This window comes from Sarcophilus harrisii, chromosome 3 (genome assembly GCF_902635505.1).
Source record: "Sarcophilus harrisii chromosome 3, mSarHar1.11, whole genome shotgun sequence".
NCBI lineage: Eukaryota > Metazoa > Chordata > Mammalia > Dasyuromorphia > Dasyuridae > Sarcophilus > Sarcophilus harrisii.
This window is the reverse complement of record NC_045428.1, coordinates 554672708-554687073: the sequence shown is the minus strand read 5'-3', so window position 1 is coordinate 554687073 and position 14366 is coordinate 554672708. Positions and strand designations below refer to the sequence as shown.

General features: G+C 37.1%; 1 protein-coding gene across 1 annotated transcript in view; it reads left to right on the top strand.

Moving 5' to 3' along the window:
- The first annotated feature begins 126 nt into the window (after window positions 1-126).
- SMPDL3B (sphingomyelin phosphodiesterase acid like 3B) overlaps window positions 127-14366 on the top strand; it is a 28410-nt gene continuing 14170 nt past the window's right edge. The window contains exons 1-3 of the mRNA XM_031962471.1: window positions 127-213; window positions 2208-2431; window positions 9150-9276. Of these exons, the coding sequence (XP_031818331.1) occupies window positions 9216-9276 (61 nt within the window). The 5' untranslated portion in view covers window positions 127-213; window positions 2208-2431; window positions 9150-9215. The remainder of the gene's footprint in view (window positions 214-2207; window positions 2432-9149; window positions 9277-14366) is intronic.

Genomic DNA, 14366 nt, shown 5'->3' with positions numbered 1-14366 from the left:
CCTTCCGCCCCTTTTAGCCAATCAACTCTGACAATATTTCCGGTTTGCCCAATGGGCTTGGACAATACTAGCGAGGTGTGGGAAACACGTTGACTCCTTGAGTGAAACTGAAGTCTCCGCGACCATGTTTATTACGGGCGAGGAACTAGTCTGAGCTACAGGTGCTAGAAACCCAGGCTGGAGGAACATCCCTGGAAAGCTACCAATGAAAATGTAAGATCTTGCTCTTATGTGGTCCCGCCCCTTGGAGGTGACGTCACCGTCTCCTCGGAGGAACTTCTTTCTCACCTAAGGGGTAGAGGGGTTTCGCGCGTGACGGACAAGGCGCAAGCGCAGACCGATCTGGTCGGTCTCTTTCGCGCTCGGACGCTGCTTGCTCGATACACCTGCAGCCGGAAGGGTGCTTCGAGGCCTGAGTCCGCACTGCCTCCTCCCCCTCCCCCCCGTTTTACAGTGGAAGTAACGGAGTTGTGGGAGAGGGGCGGGGCGTGAGCAGCCCATGGTCACACAGCCGGGCTTGGGCCTGAGCGTCCCCATGAGGGGGCGGGAGCATCTCCCGGTCCGGATGCACCCTGTTTTGAGGAAACTGAGTCCCACGTGATTCTGAGGGCGAGCCCCCAGACTCGGGGCCAAAATGCACTTAATTACTGCCAACTAGGTGCCAACAGCATCAAACGGGCACTTATTAACTGCCTCCTGTATGCCCGTCATTGTACTGACTCAAAGAAACCGCAGCGAAGGTCCCTGCTCTCGGGGCTTGCAACCTAATGTCCAAACTAGATGTTTTCGGGGCGGGTGGGAGGTAATCTCACAGGGAAGGGACTGGAAAAGGTTTTTGTGGAAGGTAGCATTTCTGGCTGGGACGTGGAGAGATTACTTAGCGCAGCGGTCAGATCTGATTCACGGAATGAAAAACTAAACCCGCCCCAAAGGCGTTTGTGTTCTATTGAACGCCAGCAGTTTCTAAGTATAACAAAATAAAAAGTAGATTCAAGATAACTCGGAGGGAGGGGCCGCTAGGGGGCGCGGTGGATCGAGCCCCAGCCCTGAAGTCAGGAAGACCTGAGTGCAAATGTGACCTCTGACATTAACACTTCCTGGCTGTGTGACCCTGGGCAAGTCACTTAACCCCAATTGCCTCCGCAAAAAAAAAACAAACAAACCAAAAAGAACAAGATAACTTGGAGGCGTGAGGGTAGAAATCAAGAAAATCCTTGCGACAGACGTGTAAAGGCATAAAAAGGGAAAGCACTGAGTACATCTTGGCTAAAATGATACGGTGTATGAAGGGGAAGAATCGTAGTGAATCTGGAATGAGCCAGATTGTGAAGGCTTCAAATGTAGTTTCAGTCTGTTTACTAAGAAAAGTTTACAGGATCTCCCGCGTTAGAAAAGATCTTGTATACGGTCCCATCCGTGATTAAGAAGGAATCTTTCTAGAAACAAGTGGACAGCGTTCTGCTTAATAGCTTGTTGGCCTTGTTAATAAAATGGTTAGATTGTCCAAAAAAAAGAAACGAAACGAAAAGAAAGAGACAAGTGGTCAGATCTCCCTCCGGTCTTTATTTGAAGAGCAGAGCTCTTCTCGGGAGAGCTCATTGCTTTATGAGGTAATTTTTCACTTTTGTTGGCAGTTATATTGAGCTTCTGTGCTTTTCTGCAACCTTCTGCTCAGCATTCAGAAACTAGAGCAAGACTGATCACGTGACCAATATTTAGAAAGATGGGTAAAGCGCTTACTATGTGACAAGCTCTGTGTCAAAATACTGAGTGTGATAAATGCAATTCAAGGGAGAAGAGGAAGCAGGAACCAAGTCTGAAGTTCCTATAGCTGGCCTGAATGCTTCCTGAAATGGAGGGTCAGAGTAGTCACTAATCGCTTGGAGTCTGCTACCATCCCTAATTTAAACTTTTTCTCCAGGGCTAAGCCTCGGCAGTTTCTCCAGTCTTCCTATAGTATCTATTTAAGCCACTTCACCTTCCTGGGGGCTCTCCTGTGAAAGTTTTAGCTCATTGATATTTTTCCTAAAATGTAGTAAGTTCCCAAAATTGAAATCAGTATTTTAGATCAGGGATTATCAACTGTCCATATACACTCAGGGGATAGAAGAAGTTTCTCAAGGGGGAGTGTTGTGGAAAATATTTGGTAAGTAACTGTGGTATTCTGTTGAAATTAATTAATCTACTTCTTATTTGTGTTAATCTAGGGCAGCTGGGTGGCACAGTGGATAAAGTGCTGGTTGGGCCTGGAATCTTCCCATGTTCAAATCCAGCCTCGGACACTTATTAGCTGGGTGACCCTGTTTGCCTCAGTTCCTCATCTGAGAAGGAAATGGCTAACTATTCCAGTAGTTTTGCCAAGAAAACTCCAAATGGAGTCACAGTTGAACGTGACCGAAACAACTGTTAACACAAAATGTATGTATAATAGGTAAGCTTTAGAATTTATTTCCTGTAATATTGAATATGGGGTATGGAAAGTTTTACTGAAAGCCAGGAGTTATGGGAACTAAAAAAAGATTGGGAACTCCTGCACCACATCATTCCCTTCCTCTGTCATCTTCAATCTCCTTATTGTCTCTTCCCTGCTGCCTAACAGCACTGTTCAGGTCTTTGATGTCTTATCTGAACCTGACTGAGGATTTTTGGCTGAGTGACTGTTAAAACTGGAATATTATCTCTCCCATCTCTGTTTAGAGAATCCAGAGCTTGCTTCCAAAGACAACTCAAATATCATTTCCTAGAAGAGGCCTTTCTTTCTTGATGTTCTCATATGCTAGTGAGCTCTTCCTCTTTAAATTACATTATTTGTTTTTAGTAATTCTCTTATTTATTTTTAGCATTCATTTTTTTTAAATTTTGAGTTGATATTGATACCATTATATGTATGAAGTAATACAAAACATATTGGAATTACTTTGTTGTATTTGTATTATCTTGTACATGTCATATTTTCCCTTTCTTCCTCTCTGACCCCACCCCCAAATTTCTTGAGGGCAGGGACTGATTTTGTCCTAATAGATATTCTCAACATAGCACAGTCTTTTATGTACTGTACATTTATATATTTCTCAAATTAAATTTGTTATTGAATCCTCAATAAATCCTCATTCCATCATGCCATCTTCCTAAACTATTGTCTTATATTATCTTTTCTCTTTCATTACCAAATTCTTAGAATTACCTACCTTGAACTGTCTCCATTTTTATACTATTCACTCACCTCTACATCCCTTGAAATTGATTTCTCACCCCATCACTCTTCAGAAATTTTTCTCTCTCGTGTTAACAAGGATTTCTTTGCCAGAAAATCTGATGATGTTTTCTCATATCCTTTTTGACCCTTGCAGTTTTTTTTACTACCTTATTCTCCATTAGTTCTCACAGCATTATTGTATTTATATCTGTCTACTTCCTATATTCTTTTGTTAGATCATCATTTATCTCCTACTTTCTTAGTATGGGTGACCTCTCCTACTGCATATACCTCTATTTTCATGGGTTCTAGTATCATGTCTAATCAATTGATTCCTAAATTCAATATCCAGTTTCAGTCTTTCTCTTAAGACAACCATGCATTGCCATCTGCCTGCTAGATAGTATTCTCTTAAGTAGCCATAGACATCTTAAAACCATATGTCCAAAACTTAATTCATAATTTCCCTATTACCCCCATGCCTGAACTTATCCTTCCTCAGAAATTTTCCATTTTTCTTGAGGGAATTGCCTTTTACCTAGTCATTCAGGATCAAAGCATTAGGATCTTTCTTTACTTACCCTATATTCAGTGTCTCAACAAAAACCTGCAATTAAGAGAAACTGAGGCACAGAGTTGTAAGCAAGAATTGTTAGCTCTGTTAAATAAATTGATTTTATTAATAAAGCTAACAATTGCTAGTAAATGGGATCTAAGGTTCCTCAGAAGTCAAAACCTAACAGAATAGCCATAATATTGAAAATACAAAAGTAGTAAGAAACATTACATAGGATGCAAAAATAGACTATATTGGAAATTAGTTCAGAAGCAGAGAGCAAAGGTGGAGCTTGGGTTATGATCGATCTGACTCAAAGACAGCAATTTCCATAACCCTGGCAACAGGGTAAACAAAGTTTCTGGAAAGCCCTATAGCCAGCAGAATTCATGGTTTAGAATTTTTGTAGTAAGATTTCAGCCCATAAGAATAGAGAAGCTAACCTCTTACAGATTTTACTACGAGGAGCTAATTTGAATCTATTTAACAGGGTCTATACAATCAGCTTTAAATTTGATTTACAGATATTGATTCTGATTAGAGACATTGATTAGATACAATTTTCAATCAACAATTAATCAAGGGATATCAATTTTCAAATTTACAACATTCCCCCCCCTTGATTCTTTGGAGACATGTCTGCAATGAATCACTATCTATAAACCAAAGTAATATAATTAGGAATAATGAAATAATCAACATCCATTGGAATTAAATTAGCAGTGGGGAAACTGTATAGGTAGACATAGGCTGAGAGAAGAGATTCACAGAAGCATCACGGATGATAGGAAGCAATAACTATATGCAATCCTTTATATATGAGATCAAGGGATTAGATTATGCTTCTGTCTCCCAATCAGGAAAGTATATAAGAGGATCAGGAAGGGGGACCTCATCAGAAGATAGATGGACCTATTTCTTCTAGAGAATTAATTTCTACTGGGAGGAAAGAGATGGCATTGGACAGTTCGAAGATGGATTTTGTTTATGTCACCACTGGACTCCAAGTTTTCTAAGAGCTGTCTTTCCTTTATAAATATCCCTACTGATATTAAGGTTTAGAAACATTCTTGGATATATTGTTTTCACATGTAGCAGTAGTGTATCCAAGTAGAGGAGCAAGGAGCAGATTTCATGTGGGAGCAATGCATCCAAGAGGCTAAGACATTCAAGGTATAAAAGCAGCTATAATAAACAAATATTTCTCTCAGGGGGAAAAACTGTCACAATGGTATTAAAACCATCAGGCTTAATCTTATAACTGCTTACCTGTATTTATGACTGGCACATTAACAGTGGGGGCAATCCACTGTGGTGCAGAGGCATTGACACCTGAGGGAATAGAAAAATGAAAGTGTTGACAATCTCCTTTATTGAGTTCTGCTGGTTCACTGAAAATTCTTAATGTAGATGAAAAAGTCCAATAGTCCAATCTGTTTTGCAGCCCCCACACTCTGGAGTTCTTTCCTGCTTTGAAGTTCTCAGATATACATTTCTAGAATAATCGATGTGCTCAGGACAACTCTGAAGGGGCTCCTCCTTTCAGATCTGCATCTCAGGTTCTAAGAGCTCATAGAAAACTTAAAACAAATTCAATACAATTTAATGCAGCTTTCTAGCTCAAGCCTCGTGATTCTGATTTAATTAACAGAGCTATAAAAATATTAAATTAAGTACACATAATTTACCTGAAACTTCAGAGAATTTTCAATTGTAACATCATGATGACCTGAATTAAAAACTGAGTCTTTCTTTCTCTTAAAATTATCAGATTGGTGTTTCATATGGGAAAATAATTTTTTTTCTTCAAAATCATCGATGCAATTTTACATGTAAAATTAATACAATTTTGAAAACTGTCACATCTCCTTCTAATTACTCCCTTATGAGAATGTTATTCCTATATGATATTCACGAATAAAATTACAATCCACTCTAAATGTTCATATTGGTTGTTTGTGACTGATCTGTAATAGAACCTTTCCAACTCATATTGGTCTGATCAGCCACAGTCAGATACACTGTTCATTGAACTCCAACATAGTGATATCCTTTAGGTTCTCTTCAAGAATGAAGGATGACAACCAATTATTCCTATATTATATGCACAAATAAAACCATAAACTACAGGAAAATCAATGAAGAAATTTCATGCTTATATTCCATAAGGTAATGCAAATGTTTCAGTACTAATAAATGTGTGCCCTAAATCTTTAGAATGTGATTCCATTTTGCAAGCTGAAATGCTTTAATTTGCAGACATTCTTCCAATTTTTAAGTCCTTGTTATAGAAATTTGCTATAAAAGAAAAAGGAGGGACATGGTAATAAAGACATAGAGAAACTATAATGAGGAAAAAACTCCCTTAGTTCTGCTTTTATTCTAGGCAAAAGAAATAGTTAACAATCAATTAAAATTCCATATTATTTACAGAGTGTCAAAGCCAGGCTCAAAATGATCTAAGTGTGAAAATTTTCTGTTGTGAAAGGAAGTATCTTAATGGAAAACTAAGTCAAGAGGATCCTACTTTCATCTTCATAAGGTAGTCCCCCTAACTATTTACCAAGAACAAACATACTCTTGTAGCAATCCTCAGATTACAGCATACAGCAACCCCTCGAATGATGGATTACTTGATTTTGTGCTTACAAGTATACCTGAACTATATCAAATTCAAATCCCACAAGATTCACCTTAAATAGCAAAACTTTAAGAAGCATATGTTAGATCTGAGAGAATTACTGTTAATGTTCCAATCATTGTCAATAGTAATGGTTCAAAAAATTTTTGTATAAACAATATAGTTGTTAGAAGGAAAGTAATTCATAAAGTGATAGCTTTTTTATAATAGGTTTTTACTTTTCCAAATACATGCAAAAATAATTTTCATCATTCACCCTTGCAAAATCTTGTCTTCCAAAATTTTTTCTATCTCTCCTTCCTCCTTCCCTTACACAGCAAGCAATCCAATATCAGTTAAATATATGTAATTCTTTTAAACGTGTGTCTTCTAATATCTTGATGCTTTCTATTCGATTATGGGTTTAGTCCAACTTCTGTCTTTATTGTCTTGTTTGAACCTAGCCCTATATGACTGGGATGCTGGACTACTTCTACCTGCTGCTGAGAGACCCTTAACTAAGGACCTAGGTATATTGACCAGGAATTAAGTCAACTCCAAATATTGGTGCAAGAAGTTTTCTCACAATTAGATTTCAAGCAATGCCTATGAAAACTGATCCTATACTAATCAATCAGTTATTGTTGCCATGTTCCTTTGATTGTTTATAGATACTTAGAGGGAGCCAAATACTTTTTTTTCTTGGAAAGCTTCTAGTTTTTCTTCTTAAACATCAGATTACCTAATGTATCCTGCTTATTGTTATCTTTTCATGCATAAAAATCTGTCTTCTCTTATATTTAGAGTCCAGTGCCAAGCTGAGGAGGCCTGGTCCCAATTTGTAATGCAGCTGGCATACTTTGCTCAAATAGATATGCTTGGAAGCTCAAAACTTTGTTTCCTCAGTCATTTCTTTCACCTGCCACATATAACTGATATGTGTAATTTCTAATTTAATAGCATTGAGATCAAAAGGGTGTCTTAACAGTGTTCTCAGATTTCAAAACAACAGTTCAATAGAATAAATTTTTAAAATTATGTTACAGGGAAAATCATTCATCTTATCTCTTTTAGTATTTTACTAATCACATTCAATGACATCTAAAATGTTGTATAGAGTTATCCACTATGGAATATTTATAGTCAGGTAAAAAATAATAACTCATTTATATAATACTGACTACATTTACTACATGCCAGGTTTTTTGTGGTTCCCAAAGATTACTTTAAAGAATTTAAGAGGCTTGTCTTATGTACTATCTTAGAATGTTCAAGTTTTGATTATTCAGTTATTATTTAAATCATTTATGTTTACAGAACAATTATAAATAGTAAAACTAAAGTCTTTCCCTTTTGTTAAGGACTATGCCTAAGTGTGAAGGGGTGAGTCGGTTCTCTAAAAGTCCCCACAGCTGTGAATCATAACACACTTGAAGGAATTGCAAAGCAGCCTTTACTTCCTTTCTTGGGAATGAAATAAATCAGAGGCAAGGGGGAAGAGGAGAGAGGTCAGAGAATGCAACTGCCTCTCACTCTCCTTGTATCATCCTCTCTCATGAAGGGATCTATTCTGCTGATCAGAATTAGATCCCTAGCAGCTACTAACAAGTTATTCCCGTAACACCCTTAAGGAGACAAAGTGAGAGGAAAATATAATTCATTTAATTTTGAGTAGTTTTAAACAATTTTGCTTATCTTTTAGCAGACCATTTCATAAATACAAAACTTATTTTAGTTGATGACATCAATGTAGTTGATTTCAAAGTAATCCTTCATTGTTTTAGACTTTTACAATATAAGTTCTTTCACATGGTTGATAAGATATTATAACTTTACTTAAGAACAATTACAAATTTAGATTATAGCTCTGGGTGAGGGGGTGTGTGTGTGTGTGTGTGTGTATGTGTGTGTGCCCGTGCTCAAACCTCTTATTAAATCATAAGAATTTTACATTTTAAGGCAAAAAGCATTTCATTGTTATAATTTTTCAAACACTAACCACATTCATTTTAATAGCTCAATAGAGAAGTGACCTCTCTAAAAGCATTTCATAATATTTTACAAAAATTCACATGACAGTATGTATTTAAAAGTATAATCACCTAATTAAAAGAAAAATCACTTCTATAATTATATTTCTGATACAATGGTCTCTAAAATTTCACGATGTAAGAAAAATCAGAAGAGTAAACAATGGAATTAATTTTTTAAAATCTGAAATCAAATTACAGCAATGTGATTGAAAATTATCTTTCTTAGAAAATTATTTCTGTCATGGTCTTTGCTATTTTATTCAATCTAGAACCCAATAACAATAGTCAATATTTTATACCATACTGACTGTGCTCAGTAGTTTTTATTCATGTGATTGTTGCAAGAACTCTAGGAAGTATTATTATTTATTACCTTTACTTATAATAAAATTAAGAAGTTATTTCAATCATCATAAGTCATAGAACTAATACATTTCTAAGAGTGATTTTAACTGAGATGTACTTGGTTTATGTATTTTTCAACATTATTGCCTTTGGCCAAGTACACCTTTGGAGTATCTTGAAGAACAGGCAATATCATAGTTCAAAGTACAAAGTATCTTTTCATTTGACTTTTCTGTCTTTCCTGCTCACCCATTCTGTCCCGCCCAGTACACACCCAACAGGTTTGAAGAGTTCACCAATTAGTAATTTGATTATTCAGAATACCAGGGACTGAACAGAAACTTCTTTGCTTCCCTGACATCCATTCAGGCCTGACTGACTAGTTTCAATATCCTCCAGAACAAACTAACATCTGACACCTGAAAAGATACTAGAACACTGAAAAGACTTTCAGAGCTGGAAAGCATGAGGTGGTTGAAGCTTCTCCTTTTCCTGATACATTGTGGAGTCACAAGGGCTATTCCAGGTAATGTGGTAGAAGGATGTTGATCTTTCACTCGTACAATTTTTTGCCTTTTTCTCTCATGGGGGAATCTGCCTTTTTGACCTGCCATCTCAAAAAAGGAGTACTTAGGGATACTGGAGCTGATGTTAAATGTAGAAAGAGGCAGAATTCCCTAGTTGAAAAGCTGGAAAGAGGAATATTGTGTTTGGAAAAGGTGCCTTCCTCATTGTAGTGTAGAGATCATCCTGGGTTCTCCAAAGCTGTTGCAATAAAAGATGAGTCCTGGCAGGTCTATGCAAGCTGGGAAGGCGTTTAGTTGTCTAAAAACCAGTAAGACTAACTTCAGAGAAGTCACCTGACCAGAAGATAATGTCATCTCAGGAAACCATGTGCTGGGTTAATGAGGGATTATGGCTTATATCAATGAAGGAAATGCCTTTGTGGAAAAAGAAATCATGGATCTTTTGGAATTATTGAGATAGTATCTGTGATGGGTCACAGAATATAGAGAGAAAAGGAAGGTGGATTGTGGTGGTGTTTGTTGACTTGGAGACTGGAGAGCAAAGAGACAACTAACTAGTGTGAGTGAGAAATGGTGAACACATCCCAGATTTTTGTTCCTGAAAACAGAAAGTAAGGGATGAGAGGTTGTGAGTTAAAGTGCCACTAGGTTGAAAAAGCTAGGAGGTAGGCAGGGAATGTGTTTTATTCATATACAGAAGGCAATAGGAAAGGTTGATTGTAGAGCTTTATGACTTTGAACTTTATTCATAGGTTAATCCATGGGTCAACAGTCCTCAAAGTATAATCCACACATTCACCCAACCATTTTGGGGGGTTTCTATAGCCCTTACAAGAGGCCTGCAAGCTTAAAACTATTACCATAATAATTCTGAAATGCTATTTGCTTATTAAAATAGTTTTCTCTTTTCCAACTACATATTTGTGTGTGGCTGGATATTCATATATTTTGACCAAAACAACATATTATAACAGATTGAATACAGAAACAAATAGAATCTTCTGTTAAGCCAGACGTTAAAGAGATGTGCAAAAATATATAAAACAATAGCATTCTTTTCACTATTTTTTTTGTTTCAGAATATATAGTTATTCTGTGTTATTAAATGTATATTCTTTATGTTAACACATATGGGTTTGTTGTTTTTATTTTTAAATTAATAAATGTTTAAAAATATCAATAAATACAATCTACATAAACAAAAGCCCTTTGTTGTCCTTAACAAATTTCCAGAGTATATAGGGATCTGAGACCAAAAAATTGAAGTATTGCTGTCATAGAGTGTTAGAACTGGAAATGATCTTATAGACCATCTGTCCTAGGAGTTCTTAATCTATTTTGTGTCATAGATTCCTTTGATGACAGTCTGAAGTCTCTGAATCACTCCTCAGAATCATGTGTTTTAATGCATAAAATAAAATACCTACAATTTCAAATGAAATTAATTTTATTGAAATATAGTTATCAAAATATTAGGAAAAAGCCAAGTTCACAGGCACCAGATTAACAACTCTTAATTTAGTCTAATCCTCATATTTTATTTTTATTATCTTTTGTTTTTATAGCTCCTACATTTTCCAGTATATATCTTTCACTGGCAAAGAACCATCTCTTGCACCAAAAAATAAAAATCAAGAAGAAAAATTAAACTAAACAACATATCAAACAAATCTGGTATTATAATAAGAGCTAGTAGCATTCATATAGTGCTTTAAGATTTGCAAAGTGCTTTACAAATTTTATTTCATTTGATCTTGATAACAACCCTGGGAAGTCTTATCCCCATTTGTAGTGTTATTCACTTGTATCCAACTCTTTGCGATCCCATGGACCATAGCACACCAATTCTGGCCGTGGTGTTTTCTTGCTAAAACTACTGGACTGGTTTGCCATTTCTTTCTCCAGCTCATTTTACAGATGAGGAAACTGAGGCAAACAGGGTAAAGTGACTTGTTCAGGGTCACACAACTTGTCTGAGGCTGGACTTGAACTCAGGACTCTCTGACTGTGGACCCAGTATTCTATATACTGACCTACCTACCTGCTAGAGATACAATGAAAACTAGATCGTTGCTGTCTTCTTTCTCATTCAGCTTCTATACATCACAAAAAAGTCAATCTCTAGGAAAATGTGTACTCCGATTTCAGATTGTTCGCCAAACCTTTGTTTTCCTTAGAGATATACTGCCCCCTTGTGTGTTTCTGGCATCTTTGCAGTATGTGTTGGACCATGTGAGGAAGACATTGATTAATAGGTTACTGTTTGGAAGGACCTTGCCTCCTTATCTTCCCAGGCTTCTTACACTTTAGTGCACTCCACACACTCTGTGGTCCAGCTACAATGACCTTGCTGGTCCTTGCACCCAACATTCTAACTCTAGGCCGCTTCTCTGGAATGTTTTCCCTCCTCACCTCAACCTTCCGGCTTTCTTTAATATTCAGATCAAATCCCAACATTAGGCAGAAGAACTTTCCTAAAACCCCCCCTTCTTCTCTCTTTCCTCTTCTGCTTGTGGCTTCCCTGGTAATTATTTTCTATCCTTCCATTTATTCTCTCTCTTGATAGATAGGTATACAGTAAATGTTTTTGTAGTAATCAGTATATAAATGTCATTTCTGAGTTGATATTCAGTCATTTTTCAGTCAGGTTTGATTCTCTGTAACCCCATTTGAGACTCTCTCAGCAAAGATACTAGAGTGGTTTGCCATTTCCTTCTTCAGTTCATTGAACATTTGAGGAAACTGAGTGACTTAGCCAGCATCACACAACTGGTAAGGGTCTGAGGTCAGATTTGAACTCTGGAAAATGAATCTTCCTGATTATCCACCACGCCACCTAGCTGCTTCTGGATAGACAGATCTAGAGATAATGGATAGATCTTTATAGAGATAATATATATGGATGGAAGGTTTTATATATATACATATGTATATGTGTACATATATGTATATATATATATATATATATATACACATATATAGAGAGAGAGAGGTTTATGGGTTTTAAATACATGCATATATACATATACATACATATGAAGTAAAAATAAAGGCAAAAGTTACCCAGAAGCCCAAACTAGATTAAAGTCTCGTATCTCAAAGTTCTTTCTACTGGAGATTCCAGTCAACACCCTTCCAGAACACCTCTCTCCAGTGGAGATAAGGGGATATAACATGGTCATTTGAGGTACAGTTTTGAAGTAAGTGCAATTTCATGTGATCACTCAGAAAAGCCAACTCCATTTTTAAGGTGCCCAAAAACCATAGCTCATGAGTCCCCAACAGAGTTTATTTTTGTCACTAAACTATTTACCTCTGCATAGGGATGGGTGAGAGAGATTTCTCATATCTCTTCTTTTTAACCATGTTTGTTCTTTATAATTTTGCCTCATTCACTTTTGATTTGTGCCTGTGTGGCTGTTCTTTCCATTTACATTGCTGTAGTCATTGTGTATGTTGTTTTCTTGGCTCTGCTTACTTCACTCTGCATCAGTTTATGTAAATTTTTCTATACTATATATTTATTACAATATTCATTTCCTTACAACATTCTGTTACATTCTGTTCTTACAATATCCTGTTAACATTCATGTATCACAGTTTGTTTAGCTATTCCCCATTTGATGGGTATATACTTTGTTTCCAAATATTTGCTATCTATCTTTAGAAAGTGTTGCTATTAATATTTTGCTGTAAAGAAGAGATTGGTAACAATGGCCTCCTTGAAGTATAACTTTCTGGATCAAAGGATATGGAGATTTTAGTTACTTTATTTGAATAATGCAAAATGTTTTCCAAATAATTGTACTGATTCACAGTTCCAAGACAGGTTCTGAACAATCATGTGAACTTTTTGAAGACCATTCAGTCATCTTCGAGTAAAAGAATTTAGGCTCACAAGGCTTCAAAACAGCAATTTAGCTTTTATTGATTGTAAAGGCTTCAAAAAGCATTCATATCTGAGCTCTAGAATTGAGACTCTTTGCTTTCTTAAAGGGGAGAGGAGTCTCCTCTACCCCCTAAGAAACAGTAGCTTTGTGACTACCCTAGGTGGGATAGCAGCAAGGGGACAGAGCACTGTACCTCATTTTTCGTTTACTAGATAATCTTCATTGGTACTTTGCTGTTAATCCCCTCCATTCCCTGACACGCATCATAGTACTTTTCACGGAAGTCACCATCCCTGGCTCTGCTGTGCTGTTCCCCACTGTTTGGTTCTCCTCCAGCAGACTATTCAGATTACGCAAATCCTCCTGGGCTTGTTTGTGTGTGTGTGTGTGTGTGTGTGTGTGAGAGAGAGAGAGAGAGAGAGAGAGAGAGAGAGAGAGAGATGGGGTAGAACTTCCAGTTTACATATTAGTGGGAGCAGCCCACTGTGACTGTGACTCATGGGGAGAAAGGCAGATTCGTGATATATTTAGACTTGGGAGTCATCTGCAGAGGATGAGAGAAGATGTAGTTGCACAGATGATCTCATTCCATCTTATTTCCTCCAGCACATTGCCTCCTCCATCATCCCCACTCACTTATTTTTTAGAGTTGTTGTGAGGATAAAATAAGATGTTTGTAAAGCGTTTAGCACAAGGCCTGGCGCCCTATAGTAAGCAAGCCATTACCACCACCACCATCATCTTCATCATTGTCATCACGATCATCATCATTTCTATCATCTCTCACTAATCTTCATGCTCTCTATTTTCCTATTGCCTACAAACATACTCATGCCTTACCCCCTCAAAAAACCCTCACTTCATCCATTCCAATTGCCAAGATCATTTCTGAGGCTCTTCGGTTATTTTTCAGTTGTATCCAACCCCCATTTTTTTGGCAGAGATATTGGAATGATTTGACCTTTTCTTCTCCAGCTCACTTTACAGATGAGGAAACAGAGGCTAACAAGTTAGCCTCAGTAAGTATCTGAGGTTGGATTTGAATGCAGGGTTTCTTTACTCCAAGGCCTAGTGATCTATATCCACTGTGCCACCTACTTGCCCCTATTAAGGATCATAGGTCATGGAATTTAGAGCTTTAAGGGCTCTAAGTTCCCTTAGAAATCGTCTAGTTCATAGGATCCTAAACTAAGCTCCTT